The sequence below is a fragment of the Coregonus lavaretus genome (genome assembly GCF_964263955.1).
Source record: "Coregonus lavaretus genome assembly, chromosome: 6".
Taxonomy (NCBI): Eukaryota; Metazoa; Chordata; class Actinopteri; order Salmoniformes; family Salmonidae; genus Coregonus; species Coregonus lavaretus.
In genome coordinates, this window is record NC_139993.1 from 9,812,837 (window position 1) to 9,834,983 (window position 22,147).

Consider the following 22,147-nt stretch of genomic DNA (forward strand, 5'->3'; position numbering starts at 1 on the left):
CACACTCATAGTAGTGCTGAGAAGTTACTTACAAGCTACTTACATAAAGCACGCTTACTTATCCAGCAAGATCACAATCCTTCTCAGATTTCAACAGTGACTGAAGCATGAGAGCCTCACGTTATTTTAAAGGGGAGGAGTTGGGAGTAGTAAGTGTTCCTTTCCCATTCACACACCAGCATACACAGATGGAGGCTACTCGGTCTTGACAAAGCGTGGAGATCGTGGAAGCTTTGCTGGACACGAGGACCTGAAGGAAGAGAAGGAGAAGAAAGGAGAGAAGGAGAGGGGGATAATAATGGAGTGCAAGGAGAATGTGATCCACTACCTCAGCTGGGGGTTCATCGTCGGTGGGGTGGCGTATCTCCTTCGGCAGACCAGGACCCAGACCCAGTACGGACGCTACGTGACCTCGGATGGGACCCCAGGGAGGACCTGCCCTGCCAAGCTGGCCTGGTTCCTCCAGGAGCTGCCTTCTTTCCTGGTGCCCATGCTCCTTCTGCTCTCCACCGACACACAGCCCAGCCTGGGCAAAGACCTGCTTCTCTGGACCTTCTGTCTGCACTACTTCCAAAGGTATGTGTCCACATTAGCCTGGTCCCCACTTGGCTAGACAGCAGAATTAGATATGTGATGGTGGGACCAGACTATGTCCACATACCAACTTGCAATGGAGTCTGGAATCTTTTAACTCATTAAATCAGCTGAAACACATGGACAACATGTCATGGACAACAGCAGTCATTTCACTTAAAAGGTGTTGAACATATGTCTTTGCCTCCTACACAGTTGATCTTTGTGTGTGCAATACCAATGCAGGCCATTCAATGAAAAGAGTCCCCTATTCACTATTTTTTTTAAAGAGTCCCCTATTCACTATTTTTGAGTGAAGACTAGAGGGACATTCCACGCCCCGGTAAAAGAGTGAGGCTTAGACTCAGATTTTTCTCTTTAAAATGTATGACGGTATAAACAGAAAAAAACATCAATCTGTTACAAAACTTTGCATTTGCATTGTACTTCAAGTAAATGTTTTTGTACAATTTCCAGTGGAAATTGTATAAATTAATACTTGTGCATATAGTTGTATGGTTTGTTTAATTTGCAATACTTTTTTGAGTCTCAGCGTCACTCTGCATGGTCCTAATAACGGGATGAATCACATTCAACAGAACATTACTAATTTGGTTGGTAAATGTCCTTGTTCTGGAGGTTCCATGTATGCCACTGTTCTGAATTGTGTAATTTGAAAATAAAAGTAAGAAATCTCAGCAACGTAAATATTTTGAAACTCAGTTAAGCATGACTGCTGATGGACTGCCGATAGGTACTTATCACAGTAGGAGACCATTCCATCTCTTTCTTGAAACAAAATATGTAATATGCGCCTAGACATGCAGACCATACTTGCTTCAAAGTTACAGAAAGCTACTCGGCTCTGCCTCGTCGTCCATTATTTCCAAGATAATGTACAGAACGTCAGCGTTTATTCCTTACGTATATCCACTTTTTTTTGTGAGCATTGCGTATACTCACTTCTTACCACGATGCGTATCAAAGTAGTGTAGCGGAGGTATACGTCATATCAATTAATAAGACTGATAGAACAGATCAGAATGTTAGATAAAAAAAAAAAATGTTTGTTTGTTTTTTTAGGTGGTAGATCAGCTTTAATATTGCAGATAGATTGTAACTTCCATCAATGTAATTGTCTGCATCACTTCCAATCCCCCATGTTTTTTTTCTCGCAAATATATACATATATATATATATATATATATATATATATATATATACACATACATACATTCACATACATATACATATCCTTTTACTTTCCAACCCAACCACCCCTTCCCTAATTGGAGTAAACTAGGCACTTCATCGCAGTGCTAGCTGTGCCACTAGAGATCCTGGTTCGAATCCAGGCTCTGTCGTAGCCGGCCGTGACCGGGAGACCCATGGGGCAGCGCACAATTGGCCCAGTGTAGGGGAGGGAATGGCCGGCAGGGATGTAGCTCAGTTGGTAGAGCATTGCGTTTGCAACGCCAGGGTTGTGGGTTCGATTCCCACGGGGGGCCAGTATGAAAAAAAAAAAATGGATGCACTCACTAACTGTAAATCGCTCTGGATTAGAGCGTCTGCTAAATGACTAAAATGTAAACAACTTAGACCTCTACTTCCAGCTTATACATACTATATACATTTTATGGACACAGTCAATTTTACAATAATTATTTTGTTTGTTTTTACTCCTGAACTTCCTTTACCCTCAACCTCTCCGATCATTTTCATGATATCCATCCGGTTTGCTTCTATATGCCATATATTTCTAACATATCTTCACAAAAGCTCTCAACCTATAACCTATATACTTATTATGGACACAGTATGCTTACATTATTATTACTTTCCAACCCCACCACCCTTTCCCTACTTGGAGTAAACTAGTGAACAACAATGCTTAGGCCTCTACTTCCAGCTTATACCTACTATGGACACAGTATGCTTACATTATTAGTTATCTTGTTATTATTTGTTGTTAGTTGTTATTAGTCCCATCCTTCAACTCCATTCAACACCACCCATCTATCTCTTAACACCATCCATATTTGATTTCTATTTGCCATATATTTTGCTAATAAATAAAAAAATGTATTTATTTATTTAACCGTTGCTAATATGACTAGGATAATGCATTTGTCTGCTAGACAATGAAAGTTGCTTTGAAAACCAATAGAACAGGAGAGGGCATATGAGGAAATCTTTATAAAATAATTGCCGCCACGTTTCTATGGTGGGATTTTGCCTAAAGGCTACTTTGAAGCAAGGTAAGACATGCCTCATAATATGAAGTAAAACGTTCAGGTTTCAAACAATTAAGGCACAGGAAAAATATAGCGAAGCCAATGATAGGCCTAACTGTCTTCTGGTAGATGAAAAGGCTTTCCCAAAAACCTTCTCAATTAAATGTTAACTAGCTACAAAGTATCTTACGCCGACCTAGCAGAATGGTATTATGATTATTTGCATCAATCCAGTGGCCATTTGTTTTGCAAACTCATCTCATGTGTACTACAGACACACAGCTAGGTGCCTGGGTAGTTGAATTAAAGGGTAACTACACTCAAGAATCTACATTTCTTTGATTTTTCCCAGACCTCAAAAGTGGTCTCCTGATGTTATTTAAGCATTGTTGTGGACTTAGAACATCCCATTTTGTTGTTGTCCCCCATGGTCTCTGTCCATCCATCTATCCCTTAGTCACATGCTATATCTTAGACAGCACTGACCCGATTTTGACGAAACTTGGGTGAATGATGTTTCATGCCATAGAGATCCGGTATTTACAAGATTACACTGATTGGCCGAAGGCTGGAGCTATAGTAATTAACTGACATTTCTGAGTTACATCAGAGAGGAAGAGGCGAAGTGAGAGGGATGACTGGGCCCAAAATCTGTCTTCTCCATCAGGTGGCGTTTGTTCTTTGGCACATGACATGGAGTACAGGGAGTGGATCAGCTAAAGAGACTGCAGGCTCAACATTCAGGGCTGCCGGCTAATCGGGCCAGTTAATCAACCTTTCATATGGCCCGCTTGGGCCAGTACATTTTCAAACTCCAAAACAAAACCAAAACAAAATATATACAGTACCAGTCAAAAGTTTGGACACACCTACTCATTCCAGGGTTTTTCTTTATTTTTACATTGTAGAATAATAGTGAAGAAATCAAAACTATGAAATAACACATATGGAATCATGTAGTAACCAAAAAAGTGTTAAACAAATCTAGGTATATTTTATATTTGAGATTCTTCAAATAGCCATCCTTTGCCTTGATGAACACTTTGCACACTCTTGGCATTCTCTCAACCAGCTTCATGAGGTAGTCACCTGGAATGCATTTCAATTAACAGGTGTGCCTTCTTAAAAGTTAATTTGTGGTTACCAGCCACAGTTTTTATGTGAGTAAAGTCATAGCATATATATACAAAAATCAGGACAGCTGTGATGGAAACAAGTTTCAGTACAATTTTATAAATGTCGACAGATAATTTGTTCATTCGACTAGCTGTGATCTTTTTGTGTCTGTAAAATGTATTATGTGAGAAATGGCGGTGGAAACGCCTTTAAGCTCAAATATTGATATAATAACCATCATATCCAAGTAAACTTGGAGTCACACGATGATATGATGTGTTGTGCTCCCACTATGATTCGGGAAACCATGTTGTTTATTAGGCTAAAGATTAAATAAGTTATGATGAACACAGGGTGGTGAAAGTGCACGGTGATGAGCTTGACGCTCCTTTCCAATAAATATCGAGGGTCTTATTCTGATGACATGATGATTGATGCTTGACTGCCGTTTGACAAATACAAATATTCTCGCTCTTATCCATAAGAATCTCATCATGTAGCCTAGACTAGCCTAGCATCTGTGAGCTGTTGGCTAGAACGCACGTGAGTAGGCAAGACCAGAGTAGGCACATTTGCTATTTAACGCAACAGTTTTTGTGACAAAACTATCAGTAGAGTTGAAAATGCAATGGAAACACATTGAACCATAGATTTTTATTTGGTACATGAAAAAGTACATTTTGTGTGCACTATGTCATCACCTACTGCTTTTTATCCGCAACAAGTCTGTTTGGTGGAAACCTGGTGGAAACACACTACTGGTGGGAAAATGCGCATATTTTCTTAATGCAGATTTTAGAATATTGCATGAAAATCTTTCGCCAATTGGATGGAAACCTAGCTTTTGAGAGCAAAAACCTGAAACCTGTGAATTTCTGAGTCAGTTGGCAGTCTCATTCATCTATTTCAATAATAAGCCTACTATTAGCTTACTTGCACAGAACAGCTTGGGTTGGCCTGACTGTGAAAGTGTATGTCACTGTTAGTCATATAATCTTTCACACAGTGCGCCTTTCCTTCACCGGGCAGGCCGTTTGGGAAATGTTTGTAAAAATTAGAGTATACCCACTTCTCCAGGCACCACTACACCACTGGACGTACCTGCTGCATACCGATCTGGTTCTGACGAACCTGCCGTTTCTACTTGTAGAATCACAATGCTCGGCAGTGGCCGACAACTTGACTTTGAGCCAATCAGATAGCACAAACATGTTGCGTTTATATTTTTGTTCAGTGTAAAACAAAGCTGCATAATACATATTTTGTTCTAGAGCAAGTCTTTACATCTTTTACGTCTATCTAAGGAGTTTTTTGCTTGAAAAATGATTTTGTTAGGTTTCATAATGTGCACTAGCTTCGTAGTTAGTGAGCTAACGTTAGCTTGCTAACTGAGCAAGGCAGTCACACACACTTCATATGAAATGAATGGGGTAGTAAGTGCAGCACAATGCACACAACACTAAATGCTTTACCAAGCTAGCTATCTGGCCACTGTAGCTAGTAACATTATAATTACATCACAATGGATTAGTTTCCATGAAGCAGCTGCCTGTAGCTGGCTGCCGAGAGTCAATGCAGTGTCTTTACTTTACCTAGCTAGCACAAGAGCTAGCTAGCTAGCGAAACATGTTAACCATTTAGCTAACGTTAGCCAGCTAGCTAAAAATTTATCTTTGGGCTGTATGCGATTATGGAGTGTGAATGAAATTGTTTCTTTGTCATATTGCTAGTTAGTTATATAGCTGTGGCCATCTATCTAGTATCAGCAAGGGCTTTCTACAACATTACCGCAGCTAGCTAACATTGACTTGACCATAAAGCAACACACATGGACATGCCTTGCCAAACATTGCTACTGCCACCTTCTGGTGTGGAGTATTTTAACAAGGCTGAGTGGCTGACGACTTCAAGGTCTTTGCTGTGTGAACACGAAAGAGATTGACTGCCGACACTCTGTTCAGAGGTGCTAAGTACTGTCGGCAGGCAAACGTTTGACCATCCTACTGGTGTGTCTGAGCTCTTACATAGTCAAAACCTGTGGAGAACTCTCAAAGGAGACCGGGTGTGAACATATTTACATGGTAGGGAATTGAACGTGCATAAAACTCACAACTTCCCTTAAACCAGGTCAGCACACTGCCATGAATGTATGTTAGTCACCACATTTCTTCTCGTCATCATATCTGCTGCCATATCAAACTTTCCTCAACAGGGTCATGTCCAGTATGGAGAAACATTTTTGAAACGTGGAGGTAATACCTGAACTTGTCCAATAAGAAACAATCATTTTAGTTCTGTTGCAATATTTTGTGCCCCAATGAACATGACCCAGGGCTTTGTTGTGAGCCACCAAGCACATAAGCCCTTACCTGGAGCTCACTCAAATAACAGAAGACGAAGGAGCAGAAGTCAGAACAGAAGTGCCCCAGGGTGTGACTCAAATCATGTTCCACTGTTTACAAGTGTTACAGGGAATGGGAGGTATCTAGACTGACTAGAGGCCCAGGGTGTAAGGAGAAGGGAGGGGAACCGTTATACAGTACCTACTCGATCAGTATAGGGCACAACTTTGTAGAACGTCACAGATAGAAATGTAATGAAGAGATGACGTGATCCCTTATTCTACTTGTTACAGGGGAATGTTTGTTCTACATAATCTATTTCTATCTACGTTAAGAAACACGGCCCTGCATGGCTTCCAGTTACTCACATTGTTTCTACACAGCAGTGCTATATTGACTAATCTTTGACTTCTTTATCAATATTGTTTTATTTTTTGCAAGAACGTTCATCTACTCCTTGCTGACCAAAGGCCGCCCTTCCCCTCTCTACATTGTCTTCTCTGCGGTAGTCTTCTGCACCGTCAACGGTTTTCTCCAAGGCCACTACATGCTCCACTGTGCCACGTACGATGATGCGTGGCAGACCGACATTCGTCTGGGCACCGGTAAGTGAGATCCAAGCGGAAATGGTTTAGCAGTCTTTTCCCAGCACTTATTCTGAATATTACAGTGCCTGGATGATGTTCACAGACATTTGACAGTCATTTGGTATCCTATGTTGAAGCCCTAAATAAATGCTATAGATTAATTTCCAAAGTAATTAATTTCACCCTTTAAAGGGTAACATTTGATAACTGCTAGAGCTACTGTAGATTAAGTGAGATCAAAAACAGTTCTCCCAAAAATTGTTAGGAAAACACACAACGGGAAAACCAGCCGTGCAGTCTGGGACTCTAATCTGGCCAGAGAACTTTGAGGCTTTCAGCCTGGAACTGTGACAAAACAAGTTGGCATTCGCTTCCTCCTTATCAACGTTCTGTGTTTATTGGTCAGTTAATGAGGCTAGATTCTTCAAAACATGCATTTTTTGGTCCCAGCAGGATATGGGACGACAATTTTGACAGTATTCTTCCACAATAATATAAATAATGATTTGTTGACAAAGTCTGAGTTTGGGGTCGCATTGTACAAGCTTCTGCCAGCATGAAAGCTTTTAACAGCTTGTTTTTATATAACTAGAATGTGGTTTGCATTAAGTGCCTGTATATTTTTTTCAGGTTTGCTGATGTTTTTCCTGGGAATGGCCATCAACATTCACAGCGACCACATTCTTCTAAATTTGAGAACACCCGGAGAGGTTGTTTATAAGATTCCCAAAGGTACCAGATGGAATTCCGTATAACAGATGCCAGGCAGTGTTTCGGCAACTGTTCCAGTCTTGTGAAACAATAGCAAAAACGTGACTCTTTTGCCAAATAACCATGTTCTGTACTCTTTACTTAGTCACTGTCTGCACAGCCATGTGATGATAAACAGAACAAGCAGAGCATATTCAGAACATTCTGGTGTCAATGTGACCTTTTGCATTGATCTCTACTTCCTAAGCACTATGCCTGTGTTGATCAAAAGATGTTTAAAGGCCCAGTGCAGTCAAAATTAAGTATTTCCTGTGTTTTATATCATACTATACAACAGCTGATGAAACTAACACTGTAAAATTATGAAGAAATAATATTTCCTGATAATTGCTGGTTGAAAATACAATATACACAGGACCTTCTATTCAGCAGGTTTGCATGGGCAGGAGTTTTGGCTTTCCATGGTGACATCACCATGTGGTAAATTGGTTAATAGACCAATAACAGAGTTCCAAACCTCTCTGCCAATAACAGCTCGTTTTCAGTTTCCCCCTCCCCACTCAGACCACTCACAGACAGTCCTAGCAAAATTCTTGCTTGAGAAATAATTGTTGTTGTTGTTGTTCCTAAAAAGCTATTTTTGCCCCATTTTAATAGATATCTATTACAGTAAGGTACTTAATTGTTACCCAGAAATGATTTGATATTGATATAAAAACGGCTGCATTGGGCTTTTAAGTGCCCTATGTAATCACCAGGGTCATAGAAGATTGTGAGCAATGTAAACAAGGCATTCAAAGTTTGGCCAAGAAACTTCAGACACAGGAAGAAAATATTCCAGTTTTCTGGGCCATTACCTCACGGAAAGGTTCAAAAGGAACATCTTGCAACTATTATCAGAACCATACGGCAAAAGCTGGAGAAAGATGAAACAGCGATGAAGGCCACAGCAGATTTGTTTTCACCCACCTTTGGGTGAATTAACTATCCAAGTAGTATATTCAAACATGGAGCCCTTGACATGGGGTGCTGGGTCCAAAAAAGGTAGTAGACATGAAGTAAGGTCTGAAAGGTCAGGGATTGAAATGTTGTGACCTACTCTCAAGGTATGAGTGTAAAGATCCTACTTCATTACTACTGAATTAACTGTCTGACACTTTTTATTCCAGGGGGAATGTTTGAGTATGTCTCCGGAGCAAACTTCTTTGGAGAGATTCTGGAGTGGTGCGGGTATGCCCTAGCAACGTGGTCCCTGCCGACGTTCTCCTTTGCCCTTTTCACTATGTGCTCGATTGGACCGCGGGCCTACCACCACCACAGGTACTGACAGGTCCAACCTCTAGAACCTTCTGTAATCTCTTCATGCTCATCCTCACACTGATACACTCATGTTCACTGGTATTGATACAATGTATAGGTCTTTCAGCGAAGCAATAAGCATGGACTGTGTTGATATTTTACAATGGAAAAGCATGGTGGTAGGATTCCTTCAATCTGACATTCTCTTCTCTTTCAGGTACTACCAAGAGAAGTTTGAAGACTACCCTCGGTCGAGGAAAGCTGTGATACCTTTCATATTCTAAGAAGAACAGCAAACCAGAGAAGCCTGAACAAATGGACTGACCTAGCTAAAATCATTAGTCATAGCCATGATATTGGCGTTTACTGAACTCTTAAATGAAATGCTTGTCCTAAATTGCTATTTTCTGTGGAGCCCATTTTACCACGCTTTAGCTTTCATTAACTAGACATATTGAACCTATCATCTCATTGTAGTCAGAGCTAGATGATATTCCACACTTACAGCAACATATCTGTAATTACATACTTCCATTGGCTTGGAGGAATGAATTATGTGCCAGCATTCAGCATGGTCAAAGCTCAATGGATAAAGAATTCATGGGGAAGAGAAAGGGGGGCGGTGGGGGTGTCTTGAAAGAATAAAGGAAAAACATTTTTTATATCGAAAGGGATGACTGACTGCCTTTTCCTCTTTGTGCAAAAACGGATCTCTTGGATAGATGAACTACTTCACTTTTGGAAAGGCTCATTAAAGCTCTGCTTATTTACCTTGGGTCTGAAAAAAGAACATGGTCTGTTTTTCTTATGCAGTTAATCAAATATGATATGATTAATAACTGCTGCATATGTTATTACACTTTTGAATTTCATGTTTGCTTGGTTGATTAGGTAAGTCCAAAGGCAATGTCATCCTTCATTAGGTGGGACAAAGGCTCAGCTTACTGGAAATCATGTAAATGGAATATCTAGCTAAGCAGTGACATTCATCAATCAATTAAGTTCCAGAGAGTTGGCAAACATTGCCACCCTCGGGAACTAGAGTCGAGCTAGTGCATCACTGAGGTTCTTGACAGACAAGCTTAACAGTATGTGTTATTACATGACAGTAGTTGTAATCCTCCAATTCCACCCCTAGAGGGTAGTATAAGCTTTTTCATGTGGGTATCATGTTTTAGAGAGCACAACAACATATTCCACTAAAAGAAGACATTGGCCACATCAATATTTCAATCCAAGGTGGCTTTCTAATTTCCTTCATTGACATTGATCTAATTTCCTTCATTGGCACTGCTCTGGAGAAAGAGCAGTGCTGATGACGGAAAATATTAAACTCTTTCCACATTACTGAGCCAGCCGAGCTGTATTGCACAGGCCTGGTTACGCATTCACCATAGTTGCTGGAACCATGCTGGAAAGGGGCATGTGAAAATAAAATTCCTGAACCAGCACAGTACGGTTTGGGTCAGCACAATAGTGTGAAAAAGGCCTTAGAGATGTTAGGGATGGAACATGTTAGGAATGGAGGTCCCAATATTGGACTCAATTGCAATGGTACTTAAACCCACTCCTTGTCCTAATTTAATATGATCTCAAATGTTGCTTCAATGGAAAGAATCAAATGTTTGTGTTTCATGGCTGACATTTTAAATGTAACCGATTATGTGATGTCTGTAAAGTGTCTTGAGATGTAGCCCTAGTCTTCCCTGGCTGAAATATGTTCACCTGTAAGCAAGTTACTCTGCAGTTTGACTTATTATGAAATTCATCATTTTATTTGATCTCTAACAGAGGAATAACATTTACAGCTAATCAAGCACAGGTAATTACATCATTATCTTGAGTTCAGAATTAAATTCCATTTACTCCACACGTGAGTCATTAAATAGATAGCAGTCCCATGGCAAAATGCCTCACCATCAGTCACTCCTGGGAATCCTTCTCTTTCAGTGCCATCTCAGAGCGAGCGACACTTCTCATAGCCCTCTGCATGAGCCAGGTGGTTAAATGGATGCCGAGGAAGGACCCCCCAGCCACCCACAGCCAGTTCTTCCTCAACCAGCTCTGGGGCTTCATAGTCTCAGTCCACTAAATAGCCTAGTAGGTGTTGTCCTTTCTGAAGGATGTGTACGTCACTGGACAAAAGAGAGAAAAATTAGGATACAAGATACTTGTGGTTCCCTACCATGGCAACTCAGAATGAAGGTGATCTACACATCTGAAGGATGTGTCACTTAGGAATTACTTGAAATATGAATAGGCTGCTACAAGACCTTGACATGCCTTAGATTAGAGTGAAGAAAGAAAATGTCACATACTCCAACAAGATTGATAGGATGATAATCATAACAATAATAAAGTGCTCCAACATGCTTACCTCACTCTCCTTCACCAGCTACTTTGCCTTGGCAGGGGCTTGAGGTGGCGAAACATATGCCACAATGCCTGGTTCAGGAATATAGTCCTGTTTATTCTTGTGTACTGCAGGGTGCGACTTGACGTTGTACCAACCCCAGTGTATGAGTCCAAGGCTGGTGCCCATAACAATCAAGACTTTGTAATTATTCCAGATCGTCTGCAATCCCATGATTGAAAGGCACTTGGCTCAACTATAACCACAAGCATAAGGAACAAATGTATGTCAAGAAGCATTGATTTGTTAATGCATTATAACCTGCTATTCAGTCAAACTGTAGACTTTTTAAAAAGGGTGTCATGTCCCATGCATTTCTTTTTTCTTGACAGTTTTAAATTGTTCAACTGGTCACAGTGATCAAATTGCAATATAGCACGAATAACTGTCTTGGGTGGGTTAGACTTGGCATTTGAGTCATTTGAGCACAAGGCTATTCTCTGCCCTAGCATAGCTAGCTAGCTAGGTTATGTACCGTTTTTGCTAGTGAAACAGCTGACTTTATGATACATTCAGAGATTAATAATTAATAATGCTTAATACATACAATGACACACATTTTTCATGTTGTGACCTTCAGTAATGTCGTCTTTCACCAAATGTAAAAGCTTGCAGGCTAGCTGAATGTTTGGTAACTTGTGGCTAGGTTTAGCTAGCTAGCTAGTTCTCACCTTCAACAATCAGCTGTTTCTCTTACGTCCACCATTTCTGAGTCCTCTCAATATTGTCGACTTGAAGATGCCTGAACATGAGTTAATTGTGTAATGTTGATAATATCAGCAAAGAGAATCAACCTCTCTTATATAAATATTAGAAAACAATATGTTATCACTGAAAACAAATGTTCCGTTTAATATTTGAAACAAACGTTTTTACATAATGATAATTGCAGGCAATATTTTAGCCACCTAGTGGTTAAGCGCGTTGGGCCAATATAAAATCATAGAGGCCTCTAGTGGCCAAAAGGCCATTTTTGCATGGGCAGTACCATTGAGTGCTGCCATCATTTTAATGAAGTCAACTGGGTGGGACTTCCAACTTCATTGGCTGTTCCATCCTGGTGACCCTGTTGGAGTCATGTGAAACTGGGTCATCAAGAGGGATCAGCCAATTGTGAAGAAGAAAATAGACTACTTCAAAATGGAGTTAGCCTCAATGGCACTGCCCATGCTGTCAAATCAAATCAAATGTTATTTGTCACATGCGCCGAATACAACAGGTGTAGACCTTACAGTGAAATGCTTACTTACAAGCCCTTAACCAACAATGCAATTTTAAGAAAGAATACCAAAAGAATACAACAACAAAAACATTCAATAACAGACGCCATAATGGCACAGATACAATGATGAGGCCTCTTTCTATCTCTATGGTTGGGCCAGTAACTGAAAGGTCACTGGTTTATGTGAAAAATCTGTGGATGTCCCCTTGAGCAAGGCACTTTACCCTATTTGCTCCTGTAAGTCGCTCTGGATAAGAGCCTCTGCTAAATGACTACAACTTTGCCAGGACGAGAAACTGTGTTCCTGCGTTTTCACAATGTCATGTTGAAGTGGTAAGCAGAAGCTATGTGCTTATTAAGCTAAATGAATGTTCATTTGGCTGGTTAAATGTTGACAATTCATCATTGTTACATTAATACACACGTCTCTCTGAAGCGCTCTAAAATCGATTAGAGGTTTGGGCCAGCAGAGGGAGCTGTCTGCCTGTGTAATTCTTGCCAGATGGATGCTCTCTGTCTCTCTCTCTCTCTCTCTCTCTCTCGCTCTCTTCCTCTCTGTCTCTCGACCCAGATTTCAGGAAAAAATGTTAAATATTGTAAAAATATTTGTGGAGGCAGGCATGTAAAATAAGCTAACATGGTTAATTGGCCTATTCAACAATGTCAACAGACTACACACTGCATGGAAACTAAAAAGCAAGTGGAATCCAGAACCAGTTGTTTTCTGTCTACTACTATACAGTTTGGCCAAAATGGACAAGTATGAACACAAAATGTAGTCTAAAGAGAAGGGGTGTAGCTATACAGAATATACTGTATATAGAGCTGCATTGAGGTCACCCGTCATTGGACTGGAATGTAGAAGGCTCAAGGCCTGGAAGGTGATGAGGAGCAGCGTCATGGCCTGTCTGTGCAGCACAACAGTTGGACAGTAACACTCTTGTGACACGGGGTAGAAAGATAAGGTTTGGTGGTGGCTCGAACCGCAGATGATGCAGACCAGATACTGACAGAGGATTAGTGTGGAATGAATGAGGAGGCATCTGCTATAGCCTGAACTTGGCCGAGGATGAGTGAAGAGTAGAAGCAGTTACTCGAAGTGGACGACTCCCCCATTCTTTTTAGATCAGATTCAAGATTACAGACTCACAGAATTGTTTTGATTATTTTTCTCTGACTGGGACAGTTGGAAACTGTTCAATACAGTTGAAGTCGGAAGTTTACATACACTTAGGTTGGAGTCATTAAAACTCGTTTTTCAACCACTCCACACATTTCTTGTTAACAAACTATAGTTTTGGCAAGTCGGTTAGGACATCTACTTTGTGCATGACACAAGTAATTTTTCCAACAATTGTTTACAGACAGATTATTTCACTTAGAATTCACTGTATCACAATTCCAGTGGGTCAGAAGTTTACATACACTAAGTTGACTGTGCCTTTAAACAGCTTGGAAAATTCCAGAAAATGATGTCATGGCTTTAGAAGCTTCTGATAGGCTAATTGACATCATTTGAGTCAATTGGAGGTGTACCTGTGGATGTATTTCAAGGCCTACCTTCAAACCCAGTGCCTCTTTGCTTGACATCATGGGAAAATCAAACGAAATCAGCCAAGACCTCAGAAAAAAGTTGTAGACTTCCACAAGTCTGGTTCATTCTTGGGAGCAATTTCCAAACACCTGAAGGTACCACGTTAATCTGTACAAACAATAGTACGCAAGTATAAACACCATGGGACCACGCAGCCGTCATACCGCTCAGGAAGGAGACGCGTTCTGTCTCCTAAAGATTAACATACTTTGGTGCGAAAAGTGCAAATCAATCCCAGAACAACAGCAAAGGACCTTGTGAAGATGCTGGAGGAAACAGGTACAAAAGTATCTATATCCACAGTAAAACGAGTCCTATATCGACATAACCTGAAAGGCCGCTCAGCAAGGAAGAAGCCACTGCTCCAAAACCGCCATAAAAAAGCCAGACTACGGTTTGCAATTGCACATGGGGACAAAGATCGTACTTTTTGGAGAAATGTCCTCTGGTCTGATGAAACAAAAATAGAACTGTTTGGCCATAATGACCATCGTTATGTTTGGAGGAAAAAGAGGAAGGCTTGCAAGCCAAAGAACACCATCCCAACCGTGAAGCACAGGGGTGGCAGCATCATGCTGTGGGGGTGCTTTGCTGCAGGAGGGACTGGTGCACTTCACAAAATAGATGGCATCATGAGGAAGGAAAATGATGTGGATATATTGAAGCAACATCTCAAGACATCAGTCAGGAAGTTAAAGCTTGGTCGCAAATGGGTCTTCCAAATGGACAATGACACCAAGCATACTTCCAAAGTTGTGGCAAAATGGCTTAAAGACAACAAAGTATTGGAGTGGCCATCACAAAGCCCTGACCTCAATCCTATAGAAAATGTGTGGGCAGAACTGAAAAAGCGTGTGCGAGCAAGGAGGCCTACAAACCTGACTCAGTTACATCAGCTCTGTCAGGAGGAATGGGCCAAAATTCACCCAACTTTATGGGGGAAGCTTGTGGAAGGCTACCTGAAACCTTTGACCCAAGTTAAACAATTTAAAGGCAATGCTACCAAATACTAATTGAGTGTATGTAAACTTCTGACCCACTGGGAATGTGATGAAAGAAATAAAAGCTGAAATAACTCATTCTCTCTACTATTATTCTGACATTTCACATTCTTAAAATAAAGTGGTGATCCTAACTGACCTAAAACAGGGAATTTTTAATAGGATTAAATGACCGGAATTGTGAAAAACTGAGTTTAAATGTATTTGGCTAAGGTGTATGTAAACTTCCGACTTCAACTGTATATTTTTTGGGGGTGCAAGCACAACAACGTATGACCTCAAAGCATTGTAAATGATCACATAATAATGCATTAGCCTATACAGTACCTGTTGGCCTTATTTTAAGTGTTACCAAATAATTTATTCAGTTAGGCCTAAAGCTAAAAATATAAGTATGTGCTAAATCGAGATGGGCAACACCAGTCCTCGGGGGCCTGATTGTTGTCACACTTTAGTCATTTAGCAGACACTCTTATCCAGAGCGACTTACAGGAGCAATTAGGGTTAAGTGCCTTGCTCAAGGGCACATCGACAGATTTTTCACCTAGTTGGCTCGGGGATTAGAACCAGCGACCTTTCGGTTACTGGCACAACGCTCTTTAACCACTAAGCTACCTGCCTAAGCTACTTGCCACCCCAGCCCCAGATAGCACATCTCTCCAATAATCCACTAATCATGATCTTTAGTTTAGAATGCAATTAGTTTCATCAGCTGTGTTGATTAGATATGTGGAAAAAGTGTGACACCACTCCGGCACCCGAGGACTGGAGTTGCCCATCCCAGAAGAAATGTCACCTAGGGACATTTTGCATCCAGTGGGGTTCTGGTTAGTTACAATGTGGTTGGGAACAAAAGGTAGCAGCAGTACAATGAAGAAGTTGGGCTTAAGTGGCCAGTGATAGCTGAGCCTCTATCAGTCATAATAGTCCCAACTCCCTATACACCACAGTATACATCACGTCTTATGAGAACCAGGAACTAAAGCCACGTTGGCCCATTTAAAGGCTGTGAGAAACAGGAGCTTCTTTCAAAATGGTCCTTTTCAGATGTCTTGGGTGAGACACACTGACGTGTTCTCTCTATTGATGGAGAAGCTTATCTAGATCTATCTGCCCTGTGGGGCAAGCTGCCGACAGTTTTCTAAAGCCATGGAAATATACTTTACTGAATAGAAAGCAACCTCAGGGTGTGAAGAAAATCAAAGTTGTGACAATGCACTTCAGTTGGCCTCAATTAATGGACTATCATGCACAAATGTAGTTTGTTAAAACAAACAATGACAAAATTTAAAGCCACAAGTACATAAAATCTCATCTTGGTAAACAACAGGTGTAGACTAACAGTGAAATGCTTACTTACGGGCCCCTCCCAACAATACAGAGATAAAGAAAATAATGGTCCAGTTACATCTGTTTGGTTTGGTCTTGTTCTAGGCTGTGATGGTCAAGGTTATGACTGATTAAACTTGATATAGCGAATCCCAGACTTCATTTATGGAATACCTATGTTGCCCCATGCAGCTGTGGCTACTCAAAGAGTTGCTATGGGTGTAGGGAAAGGGGGGCTTTTCTGGACTGGCCAGACTCTAGCAGCCAATATTAATGTGTGTGTGTGTGAGAGAGAGAGAGTGAGTGAGAGAAAGAGATAGAGAAGGGGGGCTTTAGTGGGGAATTTCATCTGTGCAATGTCAGCCCTTACACCAGAGGAGGCTGGTGGGAGGAGCTATATGAGGATGGGCTCATTGTAATGGCTAGAATGGAATTAATGGAATGGAGTCAAACATGTGGTTTCATATCTTTTATGTTTTTACTGTTCCATTTTCCATTCCAGCCATTACAATGAGCCTGTCCTCCTATAGCTCCTCCCACCAGCCTCCTCTTGTGTAAGGGCTGACATTGCACAGATGAAATTCCCCATCCTCCTATGCTCCTCCCACAAGCCTCCTCTGCCTTACACCCCTCTTTGAGTCACCAATGCGTTTGTCACGAGATGACTATCACCCTACACACACCCACACGTACACACGTTGACACACCCCCAATTCCCCAAATAGCCCCCCATCTCTCTCACACACACACCCCACCTAGAAATCAAGGAATGTATTGGGTTCATCATGTCCTGGTATGAATGAGAGATATGAAGAGAGGGAAGAGGGATGACTGAAAATAACCATTCACTTAGGGCCATGCAACGTTGTAAGCCTAATGGTGTTTGAAGGGCCACTGAGATCTCCAATACACTCACCTTTAATCGTTCCAAAATGTTTTTGGGTGGTTCAAACTGAACCATCAAATCTCCATCAAAAGTGTTAGGTGCATGACCCATGATGATCCAAGCCTGGTCCCAGATATGTTTGTGTCTTGCCAACTCCTATGGTCATTGTCACATGCAGAGTTGTGTGACAGCACAAACAGATCTGGGACCAGTTTTTGATGACAGTGCAATATCACGAAATGGCGTTGGATTTCTTCCCCTGAAAGGGACAGAGGGCCAAAACAACCTATTGCATGGCACCGGTTGTGCGAGAAGTGTGGAGTCAGTGCTGATGTTTATGGTTAGTGTGCAAATGGGTCTCTCCACAATCTTGCCGAGAGTAATTCGATAAAAGGGAGATATTCCAAGCATGGCCCGCAATCTGGATCCCGGCCAAAGGCGAAGCAATGCGGTTTCTTAAACACGCCACTTATTTCGCTCCCACCCGCTTTACACATAGTAATGGAGGGAGACGTTTCAGCAACATTCCCATTGCGTTCCAGTTCTAATATTAGTATTAATTTCAAGAACGCAGGGCATGGCGATTGGAGATGGAGAAAATACTATTAGTGTCCCTAGTTGTTTATTAGAAATGTATTAATTGCTTAGGCTATTCATGGTTTGAAATGTAACATCAATTATGTAACTACATTCTGAAACCACAGCTACTATTCCTGAAAGTCTGGAGAAAATATTTGAAAAGTTCAGTCATTGGCCAGAAATAAAAATAAAAGTATCTCTGTTCTATGGAACTAACTGTACCATCATTCATTCCAACGAGCAAGAGAAGAGAGGCTTGGAAAAATATTTTCCCTGCATCAATTTGTTGATTTACCACTCAGCGGTATGGCCAAATAGCTCTTATATCCATGACCCACCCATGAAATTCTGTGTCCAACAAGGTTCGCTACGTATCGCATTACATAGACAGCTCATTTTTTCGATGCAATTCCAGTGGAATATTTTTTATACAACCACTTACACAACATTGCATCAGGGGGGTTTTCAGAGAGGGGCTTGACCTTGTTCTGGCTTGTCTTAATGAAAATGAACGTGGGGAAGAAGTTTGAAGATGAGACAGTGGTCTGTGTGTGTGCATCGTCTTGCAGGGGTGACTTGGTCTTCCACAAGATGGCGCTGTTCCTTTCATTGGCATGTGACAAGACAGTTCAGGGGCTCTCTTTGCATCTTTGATGTGAAGACTGGGAAGCACATTTAATTCATTTGATTAGTATTAACCAGTGGAGTCTGCTGAGGGGAGGACAGCTCATAATAATGTCTGTAACGGAGCAAATGGAATGGCATCAAACACATGGAAACCATGTGATTGATGTATTTGATACCATTCCACGTACTCCGCTCCAGCCATTACCACAAGCCCGTCCTCCCCAGTTAAGGTGCCACCAAACTCCTGTGGTCTTTCTTGGCCGCACCAAGAAAGTCTTCCACCAATGACGATGTCCTCATAATTAAGAGTAGATTAATCTTTAATCTAATAGGTTGTTTTGCCACAGCTACACCTATTCTCGAATTTCCTACGGTCTCCTGTGAATCAATAGGCAAATAAATACAGATCCCAAAAACTCCCAGGTTAACGCTGAAAAGACAAAAACCCAAGAAAGCAATTGCCATTGGTGAATCATCAGAAAATCAGCTATTATCATTTTACCAGACTCATGAGCCAAAGTTCCCAGAGATATTATATTTTGCGGTGTGACAACTATTCATCCTTGAAAGAGAAGACAAATTACTTTCTTCATTTCTTTTTTTCTTTCTTTCGTTTTGCCTTTTTAATGGCGTGAAGTGAAAATGTTGGTTTTGAGGAGGGAATTGCCATTACGATACGATATTATCATGATACTTACAGTGGGGAAAAAAAGTATTTAGTCAGCCACCAATTGTGCAAGTTCTCCCACTTAAAAAGTTGAGAGAGGCCTGTAATTTTCATCATAGGTACACGTCAACTATGACAGACAAATTGAGAAAAAGAAATCCAGAAAATCACATTGAAGGATTTTTAATGAATTTATTTGCAAATTATGGTGGAAAATAAGTATTTGGTCACCTACAAACAAGCAAGATTTCTGGCTCTCACAGACCTGTAACTTCTTCTTTAAGGGGCTCCTCTCTCCTCCACTCATTACCTGTATTAATGGCACCTGTTTGAACTTGTTATCAGTATAAAAGACACCTGTCCACAACCTCAAACAGTCACTCTCCAAACTCCACTATGGCCAAGACGAAAGAGCTGTCAAAGGACACCAGAAACAAAATTGTAGACCTGCACCAGGCTGGGAAGACTGAATCTGCAATAGGTAAGCAGCTTGGTTGGAAGAAATCAACTGTGGGAGCAATTATTAGGAAATGGAAGACATACAAGACCACTGATAATCTCCCTCGATCTGGGGCTCCACGCAAGATCTCACCCCGTGGGGTCAAAATGATCACAAGAACGGTGAGCAAAAATCCCAGAACCACACGGGGGGACCTAGTGAATGACCTGCAGAGAGCTGGGACCAAAGTAACAAAGCCTACCATCAGTAACACACTACGCCATCAGGGACTCAAATCCTGCTGTGCCAGACGTGTCCCCCTGCTTAAGCCAGTACATGTCCAGGCCCGTCTGAAGTTTGCTAGAGTGCAATTTGATGATCCAGAAGAGGATTGGGAGAATGTCATATGGTCAGATGATACCAAAATAGAACTTTTTGGTAAAAACTCAACTCGTCGTGTTTGGAGGACATAGAATGCTGAGTTGCATCCAAAGAGCACCATACCTACTGTGAAGCATGGGGGTGGAAACATCATGCTTTGGGGCTGTTTTTCTGCAAAGGGACCAGGACGACTGATCCGTGTAAAGGAAAGAATGAATGGGGCCATGTATCGTGAGATTTTGAGTGAAAACCTCCTTCCATCAGCATGGGCATTGAAGATGAAATGTGGCTGGGTCTTTCAGCATGACAATGATCCCAAACACACCGCCCGGGCAACGAAGGAGTGGCTTCGTAAGAAGCATTTCAAGGTCCTGGAATGGCCTAGCCAGTCTCCAGATCTCAACCCCATAGAAAATCTTTGGAGGGAGTTGAAAGTCCGTGTTGCCCAGCGACAGCCCCAAAACATCACTGCTCTAGAGGAGATATGCATGGAGGAATGGGCCAAAATACCAGCAACAGTGTGTGAAAACCTTGTGAAGACTTACAGAAAACGTTTGACCTGTGTCATTGCCAACAAAGGGTATATAACAAAGTATTGAGAAACTTTTGTTATTGACCAAATACTTATTTTCCACCATAATTTGCAAATAAATTCATAAAAAATCCTACAATGTGATTTTCTGGATTTTCTTTTCTCATTTTGTCTGTCATAGTTGACGTGTACCTATGATGACAATTACAGGCCTCTCTCATCTTTTTAAGTGGGAGAACTTGCACAATTGGTGGCTGACTAAATACTTTTTTCCCCCACTGTAGGTGCCGATACGATATGTATTGCGATTCTCACGATTCTATATGTATTGCAATTCGATAATGCGATTTTCTTGCGATTTGATGTTCCAAACATATTGCTCCTTGCTGCAGAGAGACAAGAAAGAGCCATAATAGAAACAAGTTATGGCGCAGGTACAGCCAACTAGCGCTAGCTAACGCTACCTAGAAGAAACAAAATATGTATAGTCCAAAGTAATATTCCGATATGTAACTGTTTCGATTTTTTCCCCGATCACAACAACACTTCTCTCAATAACAATACAAACTGTAAAATGTAAAATGTAAATGTAAATATTATACATTGTCATGTTGGCCTTTATCCTACCTGGCAACTGAATTATTTTGAAGTCAAGTGACCCATACTTTAGCTACGTGGAATGACTGAGAATTTTACTGACCGGGAAAGGAGAGGGACATAGAGAAAGTGTAACTATGTGAGGTGGATGGACAGGTCCTGCGATAAAGATGATGAAAGATTGAGCGAGATGGAGGGGAGGCAACAGAGAGATTCAAAGAGCAAAACAAAGAAAAAGAGAGAGAGGATAAAAGTGAAATGAATAGAGGAGAGAATAGAGACAGAGAAAGAGTGCATAAACTATATACAAAGTGGTAATTGAAGAGTATCACAGCCCTGCCTGCTTAGTTGTAGGAAATAATCTTGCTCCTATCATTTACGTCTTCGCTCTCCTATCCTTGCCACTTATCCCTGTGTGTTGTGTTGTGTGGTGTGTCTTTGTTGTCTGCGGGGGCCGTGCGCATCGCTAACCCGTGGCAGTCCACCCCTCATTGTCTGACAGTGTGGGAACCCTGTAAGCTGGTGCATCTTCAGGTTCCACCCCCAGGGGAATAGGCTAAAGACACCAGCTGGTTATCTGAATGGAGTTAGGTAGGAAGATACCATCACCGGGATGGGGGGAGGAGAGTTTCTAACTGCTTGAAAGTTTTCTATATTCTCCAAGGTGAGAATCTATGAACGTGATAGACTTTGAGGTTGAGTTTTGTATGTGTGTTCATTCTGCATTTATAAATTCGATTGCCTTTATCATTATGTAGCAAATAAATTGCATTGATTGGCTATTGTTTGGATCAGGGTCTGGGTCAATTCCATCTCAACTCCAGTCAATACAGTGATTTGAAGTACATCATATTCTTATGGAGAAATTCCATGTCAAAATCCACAGACAGGAATTGAACTGGAATTGACTCTAACTCTGGAATTAATCTAAACTTGGGTGACCTAACGATCAGAATTTGATCCCCCAAAAAAGCATGCACACACAAACACTGTGGCTTGCTCAGACAGAGCAGAAGAA

At 41.2% G+C, this 22,147-nt stretch overlaps 1 protein-coding gene and 1 long non-coding RNA gene across 3 annotated transcripts; one reads left to right on the top strand and one right to left on the bottom strand.

Annotated features, from left to right (window-relative positions):
* Nucleotides 1-183: 183 nt before the first annotated feature.
* Nucleotides 184-9,643, top strand: LOC311130716 (3-oxo-5-alpha-steroid 4-dehydrogenase 2-like). The gene is made up of 5 exons (XM_084163506.1): nucleotides 184-576; nucleotides 6,707-6,870; nucleotides 7,483-7,584; nucleotides 8,733-8,883; nucleotides 9,080-9,643. The coding sequence occupies exons 1-5, from the start codon at nucleotides 299-301 to the stop codon at nucleotides 9,144-9,146; spliced, it is 762 nt and encodes a 253-aa protein (XP_084019632.1). The 5' UTR covers nucleotides 184-298; the 3' UTR covers nucleotides 9,147-9,643.
* Nucleotides 9,644-10,615: 972 nt separating this feature from the next.
* On the bottom strand, nucleotides 10,616-12,167 carry LOC311130878. Of its 2 annotated transcripts, none has more exons than XR_014613405.1 (3): nucleotides 11,947-12,167; nucleotides 11,240-11,471; nucleotides 10,616-10,997 (listed from the first exon to the last, which is right to left on the bottom strand). It is a non-coding gene; the product is annotated as an uncharacterized lncRNA (long non-coding RNA). The 2 variants fall into 2 exon arrangements; XR_014613406.1 differs by lacking the exon at nucleotides 11,947-12,167 and adding an exon at nucleotides 11,823-11,923.
* Between the last annotated feature and the right edge of the window lie 9,980 nt (nucleotides 12,168-22,147).

Bases quoted from the DNA above. Each gene is read 5' to 3' on its own strand.
- LOC311130716 (XM_084163506.1), top strand. From the start codon at position 299: ATGGAGTGCAAGGAGAATGTGATCCACTACCTCAGCTGGGGGTTCATC. The intron at 6,871-7,482 runs GTAAGTGAGATC...TATTTTTTTCAG, and splicing joins CGACATTCGTCTGGGCACCG to GTTTGCTGATGTTTTTCCTG. The intron at 8,884-9,079 runs GTACTGACAGGT...CTTCTCTTTCAG, and splicing joins CGGGCCTACCACCACCACAG to GTACTACCAAGAGAAGTTTG.